At 43.3% G+C, this 27,153-nt stretch overlaps 1 protein-coding gene across 1 annotated transcript in view; it reads right to left on the reverse strand.

The window, feature by feature from the left end:
* The window catches only part of LOC112255582 (zinc transporter 6), an 87,056-nt gene that overhangs the window by 37,372 nt on the left and 22,531 nt on the right, over positions 1 to 27,153 (reverse strand). Inside the window, exons 5-6 of the mRNA XM_024428525.2 lie at positions 7,792 to 7,834; positions 7,542 to 7,607 (exon numbers count right to left, since the gene is read on the reverse strand). Of these exons, the coding sequence (XP_024284293.1) occupies positions 7,542 to 7,607; positions 7,792 to 7,834 (109 nt within the window). The remainder of the gene's footprint in view (positions 1 to 7,541; positions 7,608 to 7,791; positions 7,835 to 27,153) is intronic.

The following is a 27,153-nucleotide window of genomic DNA, read 5'->3' on the forward strand; positions in this document are numbered from 1 at the left end:
GGACATGCTACCTTGTCCCAGACCTGTTGTTTGACTCTCCCTCTCTCTACCGCACCTACTGTCTTGACCTCTGAATGATCAGCTACGAAAAGCCAGCTGACATTTACTCCTGAGGTGCTGACCTGTTGCACCCTCTACAACCACTGTGATTATTATTTGACCCTGCTGGGCATCTATGAACATCTTGAAGAACAATCTGGCCTTAATGGCCATGTACTCTTAAAATCTCCACCCGGCACAGCCAAAAGAGGACTGGCCACCCCTCAGAGCATGGTTCCTCTCTACATTTATTCCTAGGTTCCTGCCTTTCTAGGGATTTTTTTCCTAGCCACTGTGCTTCAACGCTGCCTGCTGTTTGGTGTTTTAGGCTGGATTTCTGTATAAACACTTTGTGACATCTGCTGATGTAAAAAATAACTTTATAAATGAATTTGATTGATTGAATATGATTGATATAAAATGGCTGTGTCCCTTCACCCTCCCCCTTGTGCAGTAAGTTGTTCTTTTATCTCTTTAAAAAAAATGTTTTTTATTGCTAGCATGAGTTACCTGGGGTGGCAGAGAGTTACATGTAGTCATGGCTCTATTTAATACTGCGCGTTTCACAACCTGTGGGAGGCCCTGGTGGAGGGAGGGAGGTAGGTAGGTACACACACATGTTCTGAAAGATCCCAGAGTCTGCAACACCACTAAGCAAGGGGCAACAACAAGCAAGTGGCACTACGAAGACCAAGGAGCTCTCCAAACAGGTCAGGGACAAAGTTGTGGAGAAGTAAAGATCAGGGTTAGGTTATAAAAATATATCTGAAACTTTGAACATCCCATGGAGCACCATTAAATCCATTATTATAAAATGGAAAGAATATGGCACCACAACAAACCTGACAAGAGAGGGAAGTTCACCAAAACTCACAGACCAGGCAAGGAACGCATAATCAGAGAGGCAACAAAGAGACCAAAGATAACCCTGAAGTAGCTGCAAAGCTCCACAGCGGAGATTGGAGTATCTGTCCATAGGACCACTTTAAGCCGCACACTCCACAGAACTGGGCTTTACTATTATTGACATAATAGAAAACACTCTAAAGTTTCCAAAACTGTAAAGATAGTGTCTGTGAGTATAACAGAACTGATATTGCAGGCAAAAGAATGAGAAAAATCCAATCAGGAACGCAGCGGTTTCTAAATAAGAGTCCCTTCCTATGCTTCCCTATTGAGCAGTGAATGGGATATCAACGAAATTCCTTTTTCTATGGCTTCCTTAATGTGTCTAGTATCACAAGACATAGTTTCAGGCTTTTATTTAGAAAAATGAGCCTGAGCGACAACATTGCGTCAGTGTCTACCTGATGGCTCTGTGTATTTCTCACGCAAAAGACAGAGGTAGCCATTTTTCCACCCGGTCTTACTGAAAAAAGCTCTGTCCCGGTTGATATATTATCGAATAGATATTTGAAAAACACATTGAGGACTGATTATAAACAACGTTTGCCATGTTTCTGTCGATATTATGGAGCTAATTTGGAATATTTTTCGGTGTTGTCGTGACCGCAATTTCCAGTCGTTTTCTCAGCCAAACGTGAAGAACTTTTGGCTACAAAAATATTTTTTCTGGAAAAAAGGAACATTTGCTATCCAACTGGGAGTCTCGTGAGTGAAAACATCCGAAGCTCATCAAAGGTAAACGATTTAATTTGATTGCTTTTCTGATTTTCTTAACCAGATTGCTTGCTGCTAGCTAGGCATAATGCTATGCTAGGCTATCGATAAACTTACACAAATACTTGTCTTGCTTTGGCTGTAAAGCATATTTTCAAAATCTGAGATGACAGGGTGATTAACAAAAGGCTAAGCTGTGTTTGAATATATTTCACTTGTGATTTCATGAATATGAATATTTTCTAGTAAGATTTTTTTGTCCGTTGCTACTTAGTGTCAGTTGATGACAATTCTCCCGGATCCGGGATGGGTAGTTACAGAAAAAAAAAAAGCAAACATGTTAGGTGTTCGCCAAAAGGGCATGTGGGTGACTCCCCAAACATATGGAAGAAGGTACTCTGGTCAGATGAGAGGAAAATGCAATGTCTGGCGCAAACCCAACCCCTCTTTACACCCAGAAAACACCATCCCCACAGTGAAGCATGGTGGTGGCAGCATCATCCTGTGGGGATGTTTTTCATTGGCAGGGACTGGGAAACTGGTCAGAATTGAAGGAATGATGGATGGAGGTAAATACAGGGAAATTCTTGAGGGAAACCTGTTTCAGCCTTCCAGAGATTTGAGACTGGGACGGAGGTTCACCTTCCAGCAGGACAATGACCCTAATCATACTGCTAAAGCAACACTCTTTTGGTTTAAGGGGAAACATTTAAATGTCTTGGAATGGCCTTGTCAAAGCCCAGACCTCAGTCCAATTGAGAATTTGTGGTATGACTTAAAGATTGCTGTACACCAGCGGAACCCATCCAGCTTGAAGGAGCTGGAGCAGTTTTGCCTTGAAGAATGAGCAAATATCCCAGTGGCTAGATGTGCCAAGCTTATAGAGACATACCCCAAGAGACTTGCAGCTGTAATTGCTGCAAAAGGTGGCTCTACAAAGTATTGACTTAGGGGGGGTGAATAGTTACGCACGATCAAGTTCTGTTTTTTTGTCTCATTTCTTGTTTATTTCACAAAAATATTTTGCAACTTCAAAGTGGTAGGCATGTTGTGTAAATCAAATGATACAGACCCAGCCAAAATCCATTTGAATTCCAGGTTGTAAGGCAACAAAATAGGAAAAATGCCAAGGGGGTGAATACTTTTGCATGCCACTGTATATAGTAAAATACAGTATACCACCCAGCCCTACTGGCTGCATCTCACTGTAGTAGGCTATATTTTGGTTATTTGGACCTCCATTCACCTTTTGTTTACTGTGTTTGTTTACTGTTAATGTAACTAGCCTAAATATAGATTGTCATGCCTTTTTGATCTGATATTTTGGCACCGCTACTACTTGGCACCGCTGTTTTATTTGGTTTGCATTATTTTGGTAAGACAGCTGTGTGTACAGCTGCATTCAAATATGCTGCTTGTAATTTGTGAATTGCCCCATATATCTTGTAGCCTATATTCATTACCCAAACTACCTAGCTGGAGGGCGCTGTCCATTGTGCTGATACAGCGCAGCAGAGATAAGCTACAACTTTCAAAAGCACTTAATGATCTCGGAGTCTTAGCATTTGAATGTTACGTTTATTGTGGTGTAGCATGATAATATAAGCAGAATTCAATATTCCAATGCAAGAAGCATCTACAGATGGACTATCCAAATAAAGACCGAACACACACCCACACTGAATACACACAATACATGAGCAATCAAGCAAACTGACATAACTGAAAATACACATGACTGACATCAGAGAAGGTGCTTTGACTCATGCATTTTCATTTAAACTACTGAAAGACTACTAAAATCCTTGAAAATATATTTAACAAAACATTTGTCACTGATCTCATTGTGTCTTATGAAAATCTCAACAGAGAGGTAAATATAAACATTCTGTGAAACACTAATAGATGTCCATAAATAAAACAACATACAATGTATGAGTTTTGGGACTGGGTGACATGATGCACAGGACAATTCCCTGTAAGCCTTAATGAAAGTGCTAATGTATCATTTTAATCCCAGATAACACAAATGACCATTCATCTTCAAAAACTGTTCCCCTGACCGGGATACAAACCAGTACGCCATCTTCAGCCTCAGTGGTCTGCCCAAAACCCAAAGACAAACCACAATACAATACTACATCAGTTGGGTTGATGTCTACTGGCAACTAGAATATCAAAATAAAACTCATGTGTGTAAAATGTTGCATACCCAACTTCTGTTTTGCTAACACACCACAGCACTGGCCACAAAAAGCAGAACACAAAAAGAGGGCGAGGCATCGCATATCCCCAAAATGAAGCCTAATGGGTTGTTTGGGCAACAGAGTGCCATGTCCCATTCTGTGGGGCCGTCAAGCCAACATCCAAATGTCACTGGGTCACTCTGGTGTTTGCCAGAACTGCAAACAGACCCTTTAGTTGAACCCAAACACACCCCTGTAAAACAAAGGCTCGATATTGACCCCCCCCAGCTCAGCCTAGCCAAGTTCACAGAGAGTGTAGACTATTGTTTTGTTGTGATATATTGTTTTGTTCCTGTTTGGACGCCAGGAAAAGTAGTGGATGCCTTGGCAGCAGCTAATGGGGATCCAAATAAAATGCAAAATACTGCATTAGGGGCTGAGCAGAGAGTAACAAAGTGGAACGTGGCTCCCAGTACTGTACTACCGTGAGCCATTTGGGGGGCCCTAAGCACGATTTGGTTCCCCCCCACCCTAAAATTGTTCAAGTTAATTTCCTGCAATTCTACACATCTTGCCATAGGCCGGAGAGAATTTAGTAATTTTATTAATAATTTCATGCAATTCTACTCATTTTGCCATGGGGTGGAGAGAAACATTTGCTGTTTTAAAGCGAATTTCATGAAATTCTACACATTCTGCCATGATTTATGCCATGTTAAAATTATAACTAACAAAATCAAATGGGGGTCCCCTTGATGTCAGGGAGTTGCAGAGAAGTGTACTGCTGTACTGCTGTTAGGGGCTGAGCAGAGAGCGTTGTGAACCCATTAACTCACTGGGATGGAAATCCATATCAATGAGCTCGTCCTAAACCTGTCCAAAAACTGTGGGAACAAAACGACCACTAACAAATTATGAATATGCTTTCATATATATTCAAAATCATACTGAATAACAACAATTTACAACCGGGATCAGCTTTGTATATGCATAATTTTCAGTTATAAAATATTCTTCTTTCTGTTCCACAAAATTTGTGGGGCTAACATTTTGTACATTTATACCAATGTTGAAGCCTTTCCAGCTGTAAAGGGGCAATCAGCAGTTGCTACATAATTTTTTTTTTGACTTATGATATGTACCCACTGATTACTGAAGAAAATAACTTAGAAATGCCGCATGAGCTTAGTTCAACTGTCGTACCCCATCAAGGCAACAGTAAACATGTTGTCCCTCGCCCCCAATTCGTGACAATTATTAAAATGTATGTTGCATGGATTAATGAGAGAGAGAGACAAAAAAAAAAAAACGAAGTATTTTTTTCCCCTCAATTGAAATCAAAACTTGATAGCTCAAAAGGGACGGGATGTCAGAGAAGACTCCACAGCTTGATAGGAAAAAGCATTGATATAAACAGGATCATCGACTACAGCTCGGCATTCAACACCATAGTACCCTCCAAGCTCGTCATCAAGCTCGAGACCCTGGGTCTCGACCCCGCCCTGTGCAACTGGGTACTGGACTTCCTGACGGGCCGCCCCCAGGTGGTGAGGGTAGGCAACAACATCTCCTCCCCGCTGATCCTCAACACTGGGGCCCCACAAGGGTGCGTTCTGAGCCCTCTCCTGTACTCCCTGTTCACCCACGACTGCGTGGCCACGCACGCCTCCAACTCAATCATCAAGTTTGCGGACGACACAACAGTGGTAGGCTTGATTACCAACAACGACGAGACGGCCTACAGGGAGGAGGTGAGGGCCCTCGGAGTGTGGTGTCAGGAAAATAACCTCACACTCAACGTCAACAAAACTAAGGAGATGATTGTGGACTTCAGGAAACAGCAGAGGGAACACCCCCATCCACATCGATGGAACAGTAGTGGAGAGGGTAGCAAGTTTTAAGTTCCTCGGCATACACATCACAGACAAACTGAATTGGTCCACTCACACAGACAGCATCGTGAGGAAGGCGCACAGCGCCTCTTCAACCTCAGGAGGCTGAAGAAATTCGGCTTGTCACCAAAAGCACTCACAAACTTCTACAGATGCACAATCGAGAGCATCCTGGCGGGCTGTATCACCGCCTGGTATGGCAACTGCACCGCCCTCAACCGTAAGGCTCTCCAGAGGGTAGTGAGGTCTGCACAACGCATCACCGGGGGCAAACTACCTGCCCTCCAGGACACCTACACCACCCGATGCTACAGGAAGGCCATAAAGATCATCAAGGACATCAACCACCCGAGCCACTGCCTGTTCACCCCGCTGTCATCCAGAAGGCGAGGTCAGTACAGGTGCATCAAAGCTGGGACCGAGAGACTGAAAAACAGCTTCTATCTCAAGGCCATCAGACTGTTAAACAGCCACCACTAACATTGAGTGGCTACTGCCAACACACTGTCAATGACACTGACTCTACTCCAGCCACTTTAATCATGGGAATTGATGGGAAATGATGTAAATATATCACTAGCCACTTTAAACAATGCTACCTTATATAATGTTACTTACCCTACATTGTTCATCTCATATGCATACGTTGATACTGTACTCTATATTATCGACTGCATCCTTATGTAATACATTTATCACTAGCCACTTTAACTATGCCACTTGGTTTACATACTTATCTCATATGTATATACTGTACTCGATATCATCTACTGTATCTTGCCTATGCTGCTCTGTACCATCACTCATTCATATATCCTTATGTACATATTCTTTATCCCCTTACACTGTGTTATAAGACAGTAGTTTTTTTGGAATTGTTAGATTACTTGTTCGTTATTACTGCATTGTCGGAACTAGAAGCACAAGCATTTCGCTACACTCGCATTAACATCTGCTAACCATGTGTATGTGACAAATAAAATTTGATTTGATTTGATTTATTTTTATGGGCAGACGAGAGACAGTTATACTGATAGACTAAACTGAAAGTAACAGAATGGTCCCATGTCAATGAATTGACTGAAATATTCACATCGATCCACTGTTGTAGATCGTTTACACTTATGCAAACGGTCTCTATACAAGACACTCCTAGGGCATTTTAAATTATTTTACTGTGAGTACTCGCTTAAATTATTATCAAGTACTCGCAAAAAAAACTAAGTTGAGAATATCTAATGCATGCACATTTATGTTAAATTTTTTTTTTGTGACAAGTTTGGTGACAAATTACCAGGCGGTTATGTAGTGTCATCAAATCATATAGGAAGGAAGAGTAGCAGCATTATATATATTTTTTAATCTATTCCCAACCACAATTGTGGGGGACAAAAAGTATAATTTGCCAGAAAATCTAATTGCCGGAGCTTATAGGTCCTAACAGGAAACTTGCTGTTCATGACTGTAGCTCAAATGGGACAGGAGATATGTTTGTTCAAAGTTTGGAATTTCAGTCAATTACTATAGCATCCCTTGGGCCAATCAGAGTTATTTTGTAAACTAACATGCGAACAGACGGAGACAGATCCATAGTCGTTGTCGTACCCCCAGGGGCTTAAACAACCTAAGCTGTGTTGGTATGTAAGTGTTGTATCACATACATTAATACATTAATGCATACACACCACACATATTATTAATAATCAATACAGGCCAATGGAAACACGATCATCTAATGACTACATTTTTAAAATCAAGATTAACAGTGGGGGCTACTGTAGAATCAGTGTGCTAGTGGACTTACCCAAAAGAGAAGAGCTGACTAGGCTTCTTCATTGCCACCCAAGAGCTCAGCAAACAGGTGATCAGACTGTGGGCCAACAGGTACACACACATAAGTCATCATGACTAACAACAACAGCTCAACACAAGCAGTTGCACAGCAGTAAAAAGAGCTCAACACAAAATGTTAGGTACACAACTTAGCTTAGTGTAAAACTTCTTCAGACAATGATGACAAAACATAATGAGCCCCAGGATTCCCACTTACTCACCTGAAGAGATCGAAGATGGTGAGGTACGTGAATGCAGTTAAGGCTGAAATGAAAGAAATAGATGATCAGTGAGTGCTATATTTTACTTGAAATTATTATAATAGAAATCAAGGATATCTTTTTTTTGCTCTGTAAAAGCTATCGCAACACATTTAAAACCTCTTGGTGTTAGGGGGCAGTATTTTCATTTTTGGATTAAAAAAAGTTCCCGTTTTAAACAGGATATTTTGTCAGGAAAAGATGCTAGAATATGCATATAATTGAATAGAAAACACTCTAACATTTAGAAATAGAATAGAAAACACTCTTTGGATAGAAAACACTAACGTTTCCAAAACTGTAAAGATATTGTCTGTGAGTATAACAGAACAGATGTTGCAGGCCAAAGCCTGAGAAAAATCCAATCCGGAAGTGCCCCAGGTTTTGAAAGCGCTGCGTTCCAATGACTCCCTATTCAGCTGTGAATGTACCATCAACGAGCTTACGCTTTCTACGTATTCCCCAATGTGTCTACAGCATTGTGACGTAGTTCTACGCATTTCTGTTGAAGAATAGCCGTAGGCAGCCACATTGCGTAAGTGGTCACATGGTGGCTCCGAGAGAGATTCTCGCATAAAATACAGGAGGTAGCCATTATTCCAATCGGTCCTACTGAAAAACGAATTGTCCCGACGGATATATTATCGAATAGATATTAGAAAAACACCTTGAGGATGGATTCTAAACAACGTTTGCTATGTTTCTGTCGATATTATGGAGCTAATTTTGAATATTTTTCGGCGTTGTGGTGACCGCAATTTCCGGGCGATTTCTCAGCCTAACGTGAAGAACAAACGGAGCTATTTCGCCTACAAAAATAATATTTTGGGGAAAAAATGAACTTTGGCTGTCTACCTGGGAGTCTCGTGAGTGAAAACATCTGAAGTTCATCAAAGGTAAATGATTTAATTTGATTGCTTTTCTGATTTCCGTGACAAGGTTGCCTGCTGCTAGCAAGGCATAATGCTACGCTAGGCTATGATAAACTTACACAAATGCTTGTCTAGCGTTGGCTGTAAAGCATATTTTGAAAATCTGAGATGACAGGGTGATTAACAAAAGGCTAAGCTGTGTTCCAATATATTTCACTTGTGATTTACATGAATAGGAATATTTTCTAGGAAGATTTATGTCCGTTGCGTTATGCTAATTAGTGTCAGATGATGACAACGGTCCCGTTCACGGGATGGGGTGTCACTACAGGTTAAGTGTGAAGCTGGTAGCTGCAATACACCAGTTGAAAGAATATAGCCTATTTTGGTGAGATAAACCACAATTGAATATACTGTCAATCAACATGACAAATGTTCTATAATGATACGTCGGTCATAACACCTTTAGTGTACCAGCCATTTCACGGACACACAAACATTAATATCCTATGGTTGACAAAAACTGTGTTATTCCTATCCAGTAGAGATGACAGTGTAGCTGTGGTGTCTAAGTTAAAATGCCAACTCCCACGCATGCACATAAACAAAGTCAGTAATTGTGAATACTCAGTGAACAGGCCTTAACCAGTCTCCAGCCATCTACTGCTCCCCAATGTATCTATACTTTAAAAACCACATGGAGTAAACTCCCTGGTCCTAGGGGGCACTGTAGAGTAGAGAAGCAGTAGGCTGGATGGTGAGGAGGAGACAGAGGTAGAGGCAGAGTGATATCTGCCGGCCTCCAAACCCGGCTTTATGTAAGCCGAATATGATGGAGAGATTAGCAAAGCTTTGCATGGAGAGGAACATTTTGTTTTCACACTGCTCTACCATGTTGACTAAATTGAGTTGACGTAATCCATTATCCGTTCACCCAGTGGATCTATCGGACTGACTGAGCTCTGCTTGTTCTGTCCAGGCCACGCTGCCACAGTGACTGTGTCACTGCCAGAGCAAACAGGTACATGAGATCACCTCAAATAGGGTATCATCCCATATGGCTTTTCAACTGTGGTCCAATCCTATAAAATCCACTGTGGTACAGGCATTAACATTAGGTTTTAATCATGTGAATGTACTAGAACATCAGGGAGGACATAGGCTAGACTTGCCTATTGGTAAATAAATTATCCAATTGGATGAGCCCTGGTGCTAGGCATGGTCTATTCACTCAATGATTAGAAGACGGACCATGTTTAATAAAACAATAGAGGGTGAGATTTTCTTCCGGCCATATCAGCTCAGCGCCTTTACAATATACTTTACATCCATCACACAGTGTTCAATTCACGACACATTGCATCCGTTAGGACACATATCCTACCCAATTGTCTGAATGAGTTTAACGCTAAGCAGTTTATACACTTACCCACATGACTGTCTCTGCTCTCTTTTGTTTTAAAATAGACTTCCCTCCAAATATCATGGATACAAACACTTCCACTCAAAACACTTGTCTAGTATCATGCAGCACAAGTACATTAGTCATAACTTCGGCTCCCTCCGGAGCTGAACCCAATATGTGAAGCATAACGTGTCCAGATTAAAGGTCATTTGTGTATGTTTGTAGACCTGATCAATGGGAGATAAAAAGGAGCAGAGTGGAGGAATATGACCCGGGAGCTGCATATTTAATGATGTCTGCAGAGCAGAAGTCCAAACAAGTCTGATCAGCTGACCGTGCCCCATGCCTTTCTGCCATCCCAGCCACAGCTCAATCCCAGCCCCAGCCCCATCCTCACCCCCTAGCCCCAGCCCATCAGTCACACCCACCCCAGGGAACAAAATCCATTAACGGCATTAAGTGCTGCCTGGTTATCGGAGGATAAGCAAACGTTAAAAGGGGCCTTTGGACCATTGTTGTGTATCACCTTTCCCTGGGCCAGGCCAAGTTGGGTCCTATCTGCCTTGGCGCATAGACAATTTCACACAGGTATACACTAGGGTTGAATGGCGGGAACACAGTTTCTGAGATCAACCGCCAAAAACTAGTCCCTTTTCCCGGGGTAAATAACTCAGAGAAATCGGTCAATTATAATACATTTTTTATATCAACAGCATGACGTGAAATGGAACTGTTAAATGATATACAATGACTAAATCTGTCTTCTCTATGGCCTTCTCTCTGCATGATCAAATCATCAATGCTCATGGTGGGGACAGAGAGCCCATCTCAGTTTGGAGTGCAGTTTACAATGGATGTAAACCTATCATCTCATCATGGTAACTTTTTTTCTTGTGACAGGTAGGCCTACATTTTAAAACAGCCTATCACTCAAATATCATTGCTTTAAATCAGAGCATGAGTGAGCAGTTTCTCTCTCTCTCCGCATCAATTCCATCCAAAAAATATAGATATCTTGAACAGGATTAATCTAGATGTCCCATATACCTCTTTCAGGTAATAAATTCAATGGCCTCTCTTCCTAAAACAAAAAACACTCCTTAGCTCTTGGAGGCCCATGCAGGAAAAGCTATACTAGAATAGCTTGCTGGGTATTGTTTTTGTAGCATTTCTTTTACCAATAGACTATTCGAAGAGGGACGCAAGCTCTTGTTTGCTGAATGTTAAATACAGCAGCCAATAGAACTCACAACAATAGAGAGAAAAAGAGGAGGTAGGCTAATAACATTAGGGGAAATATTATGAAAGGCATATCTGCATCAGCCTACTAATTATAACAATAGGCCAAATTATATTTCCAAATTAAAATAAAATTTGCTAGCCTACACTTGTGACTAGAGGTCGACTGATTAATCAGAATGGACGATTAATTAGGGCCGATTTCAAGTTCATATAACAAATCGGTAAATCTGCATTTTTGGACACCGATTGCGGCCGATTACATTGCACTCCATGAGGAGACTGTGGCTGACTACCTGTTACGTGAGTGCAGAAAGAAGCCAAGGTAAGTTGCTTAACGACACATGGTTGATGATATTACTAGTTTATCTAGCTTGTCCTGCGTTGCATATAATCGATGCTGTGCCTGTTAATTTCTCATCGAATCACAGCCTACTTCGCCAAACGGCTGATGATTTAACAAGCGCATTCGCGTAAAAAGCACTGTCGTTGCACCAATGTGTACCTAACCATAAACATCAATGCCTTTCTTTAAATTCAATACACAAGTATATATTTTTAAACCTGCATATTTAGTTAATATTGCCTGCTAACATGAATTACTATTAACTATAGAAATTGTGTCACTTCTTTCGCTCTGTGCAAGCAGTCAGGGTATATGCAGCAGTTTGGGCCGTCTGGCTCGTTGCAAACTGTGTGAAGACCATTTCTTTCTAACAGAGACCGTAATTAATTTGCCAGAATTGTACATAATTATAACATAACATTGAAGGTTGTACAATGTAACAGCAATATTTAGACTTATGGATGCCACCCGTTAGATAAAATATGGAACGATTCCGTATTTCACTGAAAGAATAAACGGTTTTGTTTTTCGAAATGATAGTTTCCGGATTTGACCATATTAATGACCTAAGGCTCGTATTTCTGTGTGTTCTTATATTATAATTAAGTCTATGATTTGATATTTGATAGAGCAGTCAGACTGAGCGGTGGTAGGCAGCAGCAGGCTCAGAAGCATTCATTTAAACAGCACTTTCCTGCATTTGCTGGCAGCTCTTCGCTGTGCTTCAAGCATTGAACTGTTTATGACTTCAAGCCTATCAACTCCCGAAATTAGGCTGGTGTAACCGATGTGAAATGGCTAGCTAGTTAGCGGGGTGCACGCTAATAGCGTTTCAATCGGCGACTTCACTCCCTCTGAGACCTTGAAGTAGTTGTTCCCCTTGCTCTGCAAGGGCCACGTCTTTTGTGGAGCGATGGGTAACGATGCTTCGGGGGTGGCTGTTGTCGATGTGTCCCTGGTTTGAGCCCAGGTAGGAACGAGGAGAGGGACGTAAGCTATACTGTTACACTGGCAATACTAAAGTGCCTATAAGAACATCCAATAGTCAAAGGTTAAGGAAATACAAATGGTATAGAGAAATAGTCCTATAATTCCTATAATAAACTACAACCTAAAACTTCTTACCTGGGAATATTGAAGACTCATGTTAAAAGGAACCACCAGCTTTCATATGTTCTCATGTTCTGAGCAAGGAACTTAAACGTTAGCTTTCTTACATGGCACATATTGCACTTTTACTTTCTTCTCCAACACTTTGTTTTTGCATTATTTAAACCAAATTGAAAATGTTTCATTATTTATTTGAGGCTAAATTGATTTTATTAATGTATTATATTAAGTTAAAATAAGTGTTCATTCAGTATTGTTGTAATTGCCATTAATTGTCACAAATAAATAAAATATATATATTTTTTAAATAATGTTTATGTAATTTTTTATTTAAAAATATATATATATAATTATTCAAAAATCGGCCAATAAATCGGTATCGGCGTTGAAAAATCATAATCGGTCGACCTCTACTTGTAACTTTGTAGGCCACATGTGCTGCACCAGAATCGCATGTTCTCTCAGCTTTATCATGGTTTGAAAGAGGTGCGTAAATCCAGTCCAGATAATACAATTCACACTCAAAAAGATTAGCCTACTGGAGCTTTACCCAAGAGAGCATATAGCTAGCTACATTTCAGACAGAAAAACATCAAAGCCCATAGACGACAGAAAAACATTAAAGCCTATAGATGTAGCTAGCTATATGCTCTCTTGGGTAAAGCTCCAGTAGGCTAATCTTTTTGAGTGTGAATTGTATTATCTGGACTGGATTTACGCACCTCTTTCAAACCATGAAAAAGCTGAGAGAACATATAGCCCTAGCTATATGCTCTCTTGGATAACGGCACAATCATTTGGGCTTTTCGAGCTTGGGCTCATAAAATATATTTAATGTAGGGCTCATAAAATGTATTTAATGCATGGCTCATCAGCCCTGAATTTTCGATCAAAGTCTATTTATATGCTTTAAACTGAAACGTATGGTTTGGGCGGGAAGTACCAGGTTAACCCGGAGAAAAGTGATTTTTCTTGGGATGGAACATTTGTAAAATACCTGGAAAATATTGAACCCTAGTATACACTCACAGCACCCTCCCCACACACACAGTATCTCAGATAGGAGAGATTTGCTAACTGCAGCTGTGTGGACTGTCATTGCGCAGAGAAACACACATCGACCGGGGCATCTCGGGTGTCTGTCGACGTGGCACATTAAAACAACAATAAATCGCTCCATATGTAAACTAAAAGCTTTATTGACTTACTACATAGAAACACCTGGCAGGGGAAATGGGAGCCGTGCAAAGGAAGCTGCTGCTGGTCTGGGCCTGTGCTGACAGCCACGGAGGGACCAGGGAAACACACTCAGGGCTGCCTGCTACATAGCGTTGAGAGCTGAGAGCACACACACTCACACTACAGATGTGACAAAAGTGATTTTTATTAAATGTTTAAACCACCCTTTTTTATAATTTAAGTGATAAAAAAATAAATCATGACATGACGTGAATTCCAGGGCCCCCACCATCCGATCTGGAGCATGAAGTCACAAGCCCTGGTCTACCCTAGAAAGCCTATATACAATGGGGCAAAAAAAGTATTTAGTCAGCCACCAATTGTGCAATTGTAATTTTCATCATTGGTACACTTCAACTATGACAGACAAAATGAGAAAACAAATCCAGAAAAATCACATTGTAGGATTTTTAATGAATTTATTTGCAAATTATGGTGGAAAATAAGTATTTGGTCACCTACAAACAAGCAAGATTTCTGGCTCTCACAGACATGTAACTTCTTCTTTAAGAGGCTCCTCTGTCCTCCACTCGTTACCTGTATTAATGGCACCTGTTTGAACTTGTTATCAGTATAAAAGACACCTGTCCACAACCTCAAACAGTCACACTCCAAACTCCACTATGGCCAAGACCAAAAAGCTGTCTAAGGACACCAGAAACAAAATTGTAGACCTGCACCAGGCTGGGAAGACTGGATCTGCAATAGGTAAGCAGCCTGGTTTGAAGAAATCAACTGTGGGAGCAATTATTAGGAAATGGAAGACATACAAGACCACTGATAATCTCCCTCGATCTGGGGCTCCACGCAAGATCTCACCCCGTGGGGTCAAAATGATCACAAGAACGGTGAGCAAAAATCCCAGAACCACACGGGGGGACCTAGTGAATGACCTGCAGAGAGCTGGGACCAAAGTGACAAAGCCGACCATCAGTAACACACTACGCCGCCAGGGACTCAAATCCTGCAGTGCCAGACGTTTCCCCCTACTTAAGCCAGTACATGTCCAGGCCCATCTGAAGTTTGCCAGAAAGCATTAGGATGATCCAGAAGAAGATTGGGAGAATGTCGTATGGTCAGATGAAACCAAAATATAACTTTTTGGTAAAAACTCGTTGTGTTTGGAGGACAAAGAATGCTGAGTTGCATCTAAAGAACACCAAACCTACTGTGAAGCATGGGGGTGGAAACATCATGCTTTGGGGCTGTTTTTCTGCAAAGGGACCAGAACGACTGATCCGTGTAAAGGAAAGAATGAATGGGGCCATATATCGTGGGATTTTGAGTGAAAACCTCCTACATCAGCAAGGGCATTGAAGATGAAACGTGGCTGGGTCTTTCAGCATGACAATGATCCCAAACACACCGCCCAGGCAACAAAGAAGTGGCTTCGTAAGAAGCATTTCAAGGTCCTGGAGTGGCCTAGCCAGTCTCCAGATCTCAACCCCATAGAAAATCTTTGGAGGGAGTTGAAAGTCTGTGTTGCCCAGCAACAGCCCCAAAACATCACTGCTCTAGAGGAGATCTGCATGGAGGAATGGGTCAAAATACCAGCAACAGTGTGTGAAGACCTTGTGAAGACTTACAGAAAATGTTTGACCTCTGTCATTGCCAACAAAGGGTATATGACAAAGTATTGAGATAAACTTTTGTTATTGACCAAATACTTATTTTCCACCATAATTTGCAAATAAATTCATTAAAAATCCTACACTGTAGGATTCATAGTTGAAGTGTACATTCCTATGATGAAAATTACAGGCCTCTCATCTTTTTAAGTGGGAGAACTTGCACAATTGGTGGCTGACTAAATACTTTTTTGCCCCACTGTATATACACTACTCAAAAAATAAAGGGAACACTAAAATAACACATCCTAGATCTGAATTAATGAAATATTCTTATTAAATACCTTTTTCTTTACATAGTTGAATGTGCTGACAACAAAATCACAAAAATAATCAATGGAAATCAAATTTATCAACCCATGGAGGTCTGGATTTGCAGTCACACTCAAAATTAAAGTGGAAAACCACACTACAGGCTGATCCAACTTTGATGTAATGTCCTTAAAACAAGTCAAAATGAGGCTCAGTAAATGTGTGTGGCCTCCACGTGCCTGTATGACCTCCCTACAACGCCTGGGCATGCTCCTGATGAGGTGGCGGATGGTCTCCTGAGGGATCTCCTCCCAGACCTGGACTAAAGCATCCGCCAACTCCTGGACAGTCTGTTGTGCAACGTGGCGTTGGTGGATGGAGCGAGACATGATGTCCCAGATGTGCTCAATTGGATTCAGGTCTGGGGAACGGGCGGGCCAGTCCATAGCATCAATGCCTTCCTCTTGCAGGAACTGCTGACACACTCCAGCCACATGAGGTCTAGCATTGTCTTGCATTAGGAGGAACCCAGAGCCAACCGCACCAGCATATGGTCTCACAAGGGGTCTGAGGATCTCATCTCGGTACCTAATGGCAGTCAGGCTACCTCTGGCGAGCACATGGAGGGCTGTGCGCCCCCCCAAAGAAGTGCCACCCCACACCATGACAGACCCACCGCCAAACCAGTCATGCTGGAGGATGTTGCAGGCAGCAGAACGTTTTTCACGGCGTCTCCAGACTCTGTCACGTCTGTCACATGTGCTCAGTGTGAACCTGCTTTCATCTGTGAAGAGCAAAAGGGCGCCAGTGGTGAATTTGCCAATCTTGGTGTTCTCTGGCAAATGCCAAACGTCCTGCACGGTGTTGGGCTGTAAGCACAACCCCCACCTGTGGACGTCGGGCCCTCATACCACCCTCTGTTTCTGACCGTTTGAGCAGACACATGTACATTTGTGGCCTGCTGGAGGTCATTTTGCAGGGCTCTGGCAGTGCTCCAGTGCTTCTTGCCACAGCTCGCATTGATGTGCCATCCTGGATGAGCTGCACTACCTGAGCCACTTGTGTGGGTTGTAGACTCCGTCTCATGCTACCACTAGAGTGAAAGCACCGCCAGCATTCAAAAGTGACCAAAACATCAGCCAGGAAGCATAGGAACTGAGAAGTGGTCTGTGGTCACCACCTGTAGAACCACTCCTTTATTGGGGGTGTCTTGCTAATTGCCTATAATTTCCACCTGTTGTCTATTCCATTTGCACAACAGCATGTGAAATGTATTGTCAATCAGTGTTGCTTTCTAAGTGGACAGTTTGATTTCACAGAAGTGTGATTGACTTGGAGTTACATTGTGTTGTTTAAGTGTTCCCATTATTTTTTTGAGCAGTGTATATATATATTTTTTTACACACACACACACACACACACACACATAAAAACACAACTGTTGATGAGATAGAGTTGACCCATCAAACTTGACCCATCAGTAACCAAAACCTGAAGCTAGCGGTGACTACCAGCTCTCACGAAGAAACTTTCACCAGACCACTAAATAAATGGAGTAACTGCTTGAAAGAAAACCTGACCTCTGAGATCAACATTTTTATTTACCAGTCAGTGGAAACAAAGTGAAGATGGGTACACGACTGATTTAGGAGGATAGTGTTCTGATAATGGTCAAGGTATAGTGTTGTAACCACATAATTTAATGAGATTGCATTTTTATGGATTTAACCACAACTTTAAAAAGCTGCAGGTTCTATGTAAAGATTTCTCACTTGTTCACTCTTGACAGTTGGTGTTTCACAGCGCAGCGCCTAAAGACAATTCTAGTTGTCATCAAGAATATAAAATAACTACCTGCCCATCAATTCTCACCTATTCCAAAGTTTAGTGTAATTGAGCACCCCATCCAACCCCCCCTTATACAAGGTGGCCCTACTGTTGTCAGAGTGACAGGCTACACTGAATCCTGATGGATGAGGCTAGTAGGATGTAGCCCTCTGTGAATAGGAAGACATGGGTGAGCAGCACATAGTTTTTTCCAAGAAGGAATAGGCTTGTGTAACGTGAGGCTACAGATGGAGACTGGAACTCTACACTTTAAGTAGGCTGTCAGAAATGAATAGGGGTACAAGGACAGGCCCCTGAGGAGCTTCATACCAGCTTGTAGTGATATCGTCCCCTGCCCTGGAGACAGGAGAGCGAGCTCCCTGCTCCAACCCTGAGCTGAATACACTATCTCTGGCCAGACTTGGCTTGGATAGGATTCTGTTGTGAGGGTGGATCTCAGTCTGTGCCTGTGGAATGTCTTAGGTGTCTTACTACAGTCTACTCTTTATTTAACAGCAACAAAACCGGACGCCGCTATTAGATTAGCTCATTCGGACGGATGGTAGCTCTAAAGAGATTACATAAGACGAGGCAGATGAGGACATACATTAGCTTTGCTGAACACATAGTCGTGGCCAAAAGTTTTGAGAATGACTAAATATTAATTTTCACAGTCTGCTGCCTCAGTTTGTATGATGGAAATTTGCATATACTCCAGAATGTTATGAATAGTGATCAGATGAATTGCAATTAATTGCAAATTCCCTCTCTGCCATGCAAATGACCTGAATCCCCAAAAAACATTTCCACTGCATTTCAGCCCTGCCCCAAAAGGACCAGCTGACATCATGTCAGTGATTCTCTTGTTAACACAGATGTGAGTGTTGATGAGGACAAGGCTGGAGATCACTCTGTCATTCTGTTTGAGTTCAAATAACAGACTGGAAGCTTCAAAAGGACGGTGGTGCTTGGAATTATTGTTCTTCCTCTGTCAACCACAGTTACCTGCAAGGAAACACGTGCCGTCATCATTGCTTTGCACAAAAAGGGCTTCACAGGCAAGGATATTGCTGCCAGTAAGATTGCACCTAAATCACCTAACCATTTATCGAATCATCAAGAACTTTAAGGAGAGCGGTTCAATTGTTGTGAAGAAGGCTTCAGGGCGCCCAAGAAAGTCCAGCAAGCGCCAGGACCTTCTACTAAAGTTGATTCAGCTGCGGGATCGTGGCACCACCAGTACAGAGCTTGCTCAGGAATGGCAGCAGGCAGGTGTGAGTGCATCTGCACACACAGTGAGGCAAAGACATTTGGAGGATGGCCTGGTGTCAAGAAGGGCAGCAAAGAAGCCACTTCTCTCCAGGAAAAACATCAGGGACAGACTGATATTCTGTGAAAGGTACAGGGATTGGACTGCTGAGGACTGGGGTAAAGTCATTTTCTCTGATGAATCCCCTTTACGATTGTTTGGGGCATCTGGAAAAAAGCTTGTCCGGAGAAGACAAGGTGAGCACTGACATCAGTCCTGTGTCATGCTAACAGTAAAGCATCCTGAGACCATTCATGTGTGGGGTTGCTTCTCAGCCAAGGGAGTGGGCTCACTCACAATTTTGCCAAAGAACACAGCCTTGAATAAAGAATGGTACCAACACATCCTCCGAGAGCAACTTCTCCCAACCATCCAGGAACAGTTTGGTGACGAACAATCCTTTTCCAGCATGATGGAGCGCATTGCCTTAAGGCAAACGTGATAACTAAGTGGCTCGGGGAACAAAACATTGATATTTTGGGTCCATGGCCAGGAAACTCCCCAGACCTTAATCCCATTGAGAACTTGTGGTCAATCCTCAAGAGGCGGATGGACAAACAAAAACCCACAGATTCTGACAAACTCCAAGCATTGATTATGCAAGAATGGGCTGCCATCAGTCAGGATGTGGCCCAGAAGTTAATTGACAGCATGCCAGGGCGGATTGCAGAGGTCTTGAAAAAGAAGGGTCAACACTGCAAATATTGACTCTTTGCATCAACTTCATATAATTGTCAATAAAAGCCTTTGACACTTATGAAATGCTTGTAATTATACTTCAGTATTCCATAGTAACATCTGACAAAAATATCTAAAGACAATGAAGCAGCAAACTTTGTGGAAATTAATATTTGTGTCATTCTCAAAACTTTTGGCCACGACTGTAGTGTCGACATCACCTAGTTCTAGCCTATTAGCTACATGTCTATGAAAAAAGCTAACCCCATGGACCGATTACCTTTAAATCACGGCGTGCTTTACTTAGACAGATTCTAAGTAAAGCAGATGTGATCTTCCTGATGTGGTCGTTTGGGGAATAAAGTAAGTGAGTTCATTATAGGCAAAGCTGAGAATCATTTGGAACAGACAGTGAATCTGAATGTAGGACTGTTCCCTTTACTCATAGCCCTGTGGGACTCAATGGCTTCACCAGCTGTGCTCTAACGTGGAAGAACAGGAGGGGCCTGGGGACTAACCAACTCTCCCTTCACCGAAAACACACACACACACACACTTATACACAGCCGCACATGTACAAACAAACAAACACACACTGTCAAACAAACACACACTGACAAACAAACAAACAAACTCAAGGACAGTTGTGTACACACATGCTGCAAGAGCCTAACGAGGACAAGCTCAGTCTCAAGTCCCACACACACATTCTCTTTTTCCATCACTGTCAGTCACACTCTCTTACCCACATACTTTTTGGGGGGGGCATCTGCATAGAGGTTGCCACCATGCCAGTCTCCCGAGAGCCACACTGGGCCAGCAGCTCAGACTAGGGGGGTTGTCCGACAGGGTAAACCCTTTCATTCAGCTCTCTCGCTCCCTGAGCAGGAGGAAGGATGGAGATGGGGAGGATAAGGGAGGAGGAGGAGGGGTGTTTATAAGCCTGCAGAACAGGCACTTGACCTCCTTTCGCTTGGCTTCCTCCAGCTGTAGAAATACGGTTACGGCGGGAACACACAGTCCCAGAGACTAGTGCTTCTGACAGGATGCTGTCTGATATAAAGGAGCAGAAAGACATCAGATGCACCAACTAACACAAAAACAAACATAACCTATAACAAGAAAACACTCACACTGATCAACTAACCTCTGTGTGTGTGTGTGTGTGTGTGTGTGTGTGTGTGTGTGTCCATGATCCATAACACCATCAACGCAGAAAAGTCCTGAATTTCCAGAAATCACAAAGGAGCATTAAAAATGCTTAAAAGTAACCCTCTATAATCATCCAGTATAATCCCCTGTATCAATTTAGCATAATAATTGGCATAGTAAACAAACACAGTATAAGAAGGGAATAAACCTAGAGGATCATTGGCCTTGAAAACAACAACTTTGTGCAGTCAGTTTGTGTTTGTCTGTAATGACCTACACAACCCACTTTCCCCAGCGAGTATTGATCCAGCTAAAAGTAGTGTTGACAAAAGAGGAATGTGCATATCAAATTAAAGCATTTTTCAACAGCTTGAAACTTTATCTAGTCTACCGGTGCAAAATATGATCTGGACCAGCTGACAACACCAAACAGCATCCTGTAGACTCATATGTTTTATTCTGAAAGGCCACGGAACAGCTCACCACTTTAGGATAAGTTACACGCACACACACACACGCACACACGCACAAAATGCGTTTTGAGGAAGAGGTGAGCAGAGGACGCAAAGAATCAAGAAAATACAATTTAGATTCCCCTCTGGAAACGTCCCAACACCACCTTTTAAGGTACCATTATCGGATACTTGCCGTGCGCTGCATGGCGACATCCAAAAATCACACAAATGCCTACTTTGTAGTCCTACAGACTGTCCCTACCTCTGACACAGTGGAAATCATAATTACCACAGAGCAGGTGACAGAGGTTTTTAAACAGCTGAACCCAAGGAAGGCCTCAGGGCCAGATAATGTGAGCCCATTCCTCCTCAAGACCGCTGAGGAGCTTGGCCCAGTCTGGCAATCCATCTTCCAGTTATCCCTTGACTCACACACACACACACAGACCTGGAAAACATCTCACATCATCCCCATCCCAAAAAAGCCATGCCCCATGGAGCATAATGACTACTGACCAGTGGCCCTGACCTCAGTGCTCATCAAATCTCCAGAGAGAATAGTGGTTCAGTACCTAAAACTCTCTGTGGATAGGAATGTGGACACCTACCAGTTTGCCTATAGAAACGGGTGCAGTACAGAGGAGGCAGTGACCACCCTCACACCTGATCCAGAAACACCATGACCAACCAAAAACCTACACCACAGCACTCTTTATAGATTAATCTGCCTTTAACACCATACAACCACACCTTCTCCTAACCAAAATGAAAGAACTGGATATTAACCCACACTTCATTCACTTCTATCACTAATTTCTCAGTGACGGAACTCAGTTGGTCAAGGTAAACAACACTCTCTCCCCCTCCTGTGGTCACCAGCTGCGGGGGCCCGCAAGGTTGTGTGAGCTCACCCGTCCTCTTCATTCTGAACACCAACGATTGCACAAGTCAAAATACCAAGCATCACATAACTAAGTTCTCAGATGACACCGTCCTGCTGGCCTTAATGGGTGACAACAGCAACCTCCCTCTGTACCTAGACAGTGTAAACAGCCTGGTGTGACACAAATTCTCTGGTCCTGAATTTTAAAAAAGAAACACAGGTCGTCATCTTTGACCCCACATCAGTGGCTGACCGGAACCAAGTCATAATTCACAGTGAACAGATCCAGCAGGTCGACTCGTATAAATATCTGGGAGTACATGTTGACCATGACCTGAGATGGAGAGTCCATGTGGACTGTGTGCTAAGGTGCAACAATGCAAGTACTTTATTTGCAGGCTGAGGTCTTTCGGGGTAGGCTCAGAACTTCTAAACTTGTCCGTGTATTGTCCCAGTTTGTCTCTGAATGGTTTGTCCTCTGACAAATCAACTGTAAATTTCGGTGTTCCTCAAGGTTCCGTTTTAGGACCACTATTGTTTTCACTATATATTTTACCTCTTGGGGATGTCATTCGAAAACATAATGTTAACTTTCACTGCTATGCGGATGACACACAGCTGTACATTTCAATGAAACATGGTGAAGCCCCAAAATTGCCCTCGTTAGAAGCGTGTGTTTCAGACATAAGGAAGTGGATGGCTGCATACTTTCTACTTTTAAACTCAGACAAAACAGAGATGCTTGTTCTAGGTCCCTAGAAACAAGAGAGATCTTCTGTTGAATCTGACAATTAATCTTAACGGTTGTACAGTCGTCTCAAATAAAACTGTGAAGGACCTCGGCGTTACTCTGGACCCTGATCTCTCTTGTTAAGAACATATCAAGACCATTTCAAGGACAGCATTTTTCCATCTACGTAACATTGCAAAAATCAGAAACGTTCTGTCCAAAAATGATGCAGAAAAATTAATCCATGCTTTTGTCACTTCTAGGTTAGACTACTGCAATGCTCTACTTTCCGGCTAAAGCACTAAATAAACTTCAGTTAGTGCTAAATACAGCTGCTAGAATCCTGACTAGACCAAAAAATGTGATCATATTACTCCAGTGCTAGCCTCCCTACACTGGCTTCCTGTCAAGGCAAGGGCTGATTTCAAGGTTTTACTGCTAACCTACAAAGCATTACATGGGCTTGCTCCTACCTATCTCTCTGATTTGGTCCTGACACAGGTCTCCTAATTGTCCCTAGAATTTCTAAGCAAACAGCTGGAGGCAGGGCTTTCTCCTATAGAGCTCCATTTTTATGGAATGGTCTGCCTACCCATGTAAGAGACGCAAACTCGGTCTCAACCTTTAAGTCTTTACTGAAGACTCATCTCTTCAGTGGGTCATATGATTGAGTGTAGTCTGGCCCAGGAGTGGGAAGGTGAACAGAAAGGCTCTGGAGCAACGAACCGCCCTTGCTGTCTCTGCCTGGCCGGTTCCCCTCTTTCCACTGGGATTCTCTGCCTCTAACCCTGTTACAGGGGCTGAGTCACTGGCTTACTGGGGGCTCTTTCATACCGTCCCTGGGAGGGGTGCGTCACTTGAGTGGGTTGAGTCACTGATGTGGTCTTCCTGTCTGGGTTGGCGCCCCCTTGGGTTGTGCCGTGGCGGAGATCTTTGTGGGCTATACTCGGCCTTGTCTCAGGATGGTAAGTTGGTGGTTGAAGATATCCCTCTAGTGGTGTGGGGGCTGTGCTTTGGCAAAGTGGGTGGGGTTATATCCTTCCTGTTTGGCCCTGTCCGGGGGTGTCCTCGGATGGGGACACAGTGTCTCCTGACCCCTCCTGTCTCAGCCTCCAGTATTTATGCTGCAGTAGTTTGTGTCGGGGGGCTAGGGTCAGTTTGTTATATCTGGAGTATTTCTCCTGTCCTATTCGGTGTCCTGTGTGAATTTAATTCTCTCTTTCTCTCTCTCGGAGGACCTGAGCCCTAGGACCATGCCTCAGGACTACCTGACATGATGACTCCTTGCTGTCCCCAGTCCACCTGGCCGTGCTGCTGCTCCAATTTCAACTGTTCTGTCTTAATATTATTGGACCATGCTGGTCATTTATGAACATTTGAACATCTTGGCCATGTTCTGTTATAATCTCTACCCGGCACAGCCAGAAGAGGACTGGCCACCCCACATAGCCTGGTTCCTCTCTAGGTTTCTTTCTAGGTTTTGGCCTTTCTAGGGAGTTTTTCCTAGCCACCGTGCTTCTACACCTGCATTGCTTGCTGTTTGGGGTTTTAGGCTCGGTTTCTGTACAGCACTTTGAGATATCAGCTGATGTACGAAGGGCTATATAAATACATTCGATTTGATTCTTCTCCACTATCCAGAGTGCATTACTGCTTGGTACAACAGTGTCACAGTACAGGCAAAAGCCAGGTTAACAAGTCTGCTGAAAACTGCCTCAAAAATAAATATTTGACTCAACATTCCATGACATACACAAAGGCATTGTTGGCAGAAAAGACGGATGCAGTTTGATGCATGATTAATATAATTCACCAATATATTCCTTGATAGTCCCAAAAATATTACTATCAGGTTGTAAATCACAGTTGGCCTGGTACATTGTTTGTTGCCTCCATTCGGGATGTACGGTTTCACTTTCAATGACTTGGAATGTCAATACAATCAAACTACCAAGGGCAATGATCACCAGTCAGTCATAACGTGGCTAGCGTATCTATTTATGTAGCAAGCTAAAAACACGGAGCCTAACGTTAGCTAGATAGCAAGCTGCTAGGAGAACGTCATGTCATGGGAGGAGTGATTAAGTGACTTTTCCCCCCTCATATTGTTTCTTATCGGTGGCTATTCAAAGCTACAAAGGCAGGGGTAATTTGGGTATCTAGCAAGAAGTTGAACAACTGTTATCCAGTTAGCATCTCTTTCGTTTGCAAATTCACTCTGGCTATCTACCCCAATTTCAGAGCACACTCGTCTGTGTTCCAGAGCACAGAATAACTAATGAATTGACGCAAGCGCAAAACCAAACCAGAAACCGTGGATTGACCAAACCAGAAACCGTGGATTGATGGCAGCATTCACGTGAAACAGAAAGCGCGAACCACTGCTTTTAATCAGGGCAAGGTGACCGGAAACATGACCGAATACAAACAGTGTAGCTATTCCCTCCGCAAGGCAATCAAACAAGCTAAGCGTCAGTATAGAGACAAAGTAGAATCTCAATTCAATGGCTCAGACACAAGAGGTATGTGGCAGGGTCTACAGTCAATCACGGATTACAAAAAGAAAACCAGCCCCGTCGCGGACCAGGATGTCTTGCTCCCAGGCAGACTAAATAACTTTTTTGCCCGCTTTGAGGACAATACAGTGCCACTGACACGGCCCGCAACCAAAACATGCGGACTCTCCTTCACTGCAGCCGACGCGAGGAAAATATTTAAACATGTTAACCCTCGCAAGGCTGCAGGCCCAGACGGCATCCCCAGCCGCGCCCTCAGGGCATGCGCAGACCAGCTGGCTGGTGTGTTTACGGACATATTCAATCAATCCCTATCCCAGTCTGCTGTTCCCACATGCTTCAAGATGGCCACCATTGTTCCTGTTCCCAAGAAAGCTAAGGTAACTGAGCTAAACGACTACCGCCCCGTAGCACTCACTTCCGTCATCATGAAGTGCTTTGAGAGACTAGTCAAGGACCATATCACCTCCACCCTACCTGACACCCTAGACCCACTCCAATTTGCTTACCGCCCAAATAGGTCCACAGACGATGCAATCTCAACCACACTGCACACTGCCCTAACCCATCTGGACAAGAGGAATACCTATGTGAGAATGCTGTTCATCGACTACAGCTCGGCATTTAACACCATAGTACCCTCCAACCTCGTCATCAAGCTCGAGACCCTGGGTCTCGACCCCGCCCTGTGCAACTGGGTACTGGACTTCCTGACGGGCTGCCCCCAGGTGGTGAGTGTAGGCAACAACATCTCCACCCCGCTGATCCTCAACACTGGGGCCCCACAAGGGTGCGTTCTGAGCCCTCTCCTGTACTCCCTGTTCACCCATGACTGCGTGGCCACGCACGCCTCCAACTCAATCATCAAGTTTGCGGACGACACAACAGTGGTAGGCTTGATTACCAACAATGACGAGACGGCCTACAGGGAGGAGGTGAGAGCCCTCGGAGTGTGATGTCAGGAAAATAACCTAACACTCAACGTCTTCAAAACTAAGGAGATGATTGTGGACTTCAGGAAACAGCAGAGGGAACACCCCCCTATCCACATCGATGGAACAGTAGTGGAGAGGGTAGTAAGTTTTAAGTTCCTCGGCGTACACATCACAGACAAACTGAATTGGTCCACCCACACAGACAGCATCGTGAAGAAGGCGCAGCAGCGCCTCTTCAACCTCAGGAGGCTGAAGAAATTCGGCTTGTCACCAAAAGCACTCAAACTTCTACAGATGCACAATCGAGAGCATCCTGGCGGGCTGTATCACCGCCTGGTACGCCAACTGCTCCGCCCACAACTGTAAGGCTCTCCAGAGGGTAGTGAGGTCTGCACAACGCATCACCGGGGGCAAAGTACCTGCCCTCCAGGACACCAACACCACCCGATGTCACAGGAAGGCCATAAAGATCATCAAGGACAACAACCACCCGAGCCACTGCCTGTTCACCCCACTATCATCCAGAAGGCGAGGTCAGTACAGGTGCATCAAAGCTGGGACCGAGAGACTGAAAAACAGCTTCTATCTCAAGGCCATCAGACTGTTAAACAGCCACCACTAACATTGAGTGGCTGCTTCCAACACACTGACTCAACTCCAGCCACTTTAATAATGGGAATTGATGGGAAATGTAAAATATATCACTAGCCACTTTAAACAATGCTACCTAATATAATGTTTACATAC

The sequence above is a fragment of the Oncorhynchus tshawytscha genome, linkage group LG01 (genome assembly GCF_018296145.1).
Source record: "Oncorhynchus tshawytscha isolate Ot180627B linkage group LG01, Otsh_v2.0, whole genome shotgun sequence".
In the NCBI taxonomy this organism is placed as follows: domain Eukaryota; kingdom Metazoa; phylum Chordata; class Actinopteri; order Salmoniformes; family Salmonidae; genus Oncorhynchus; species Oncorhynchus tshawytscha.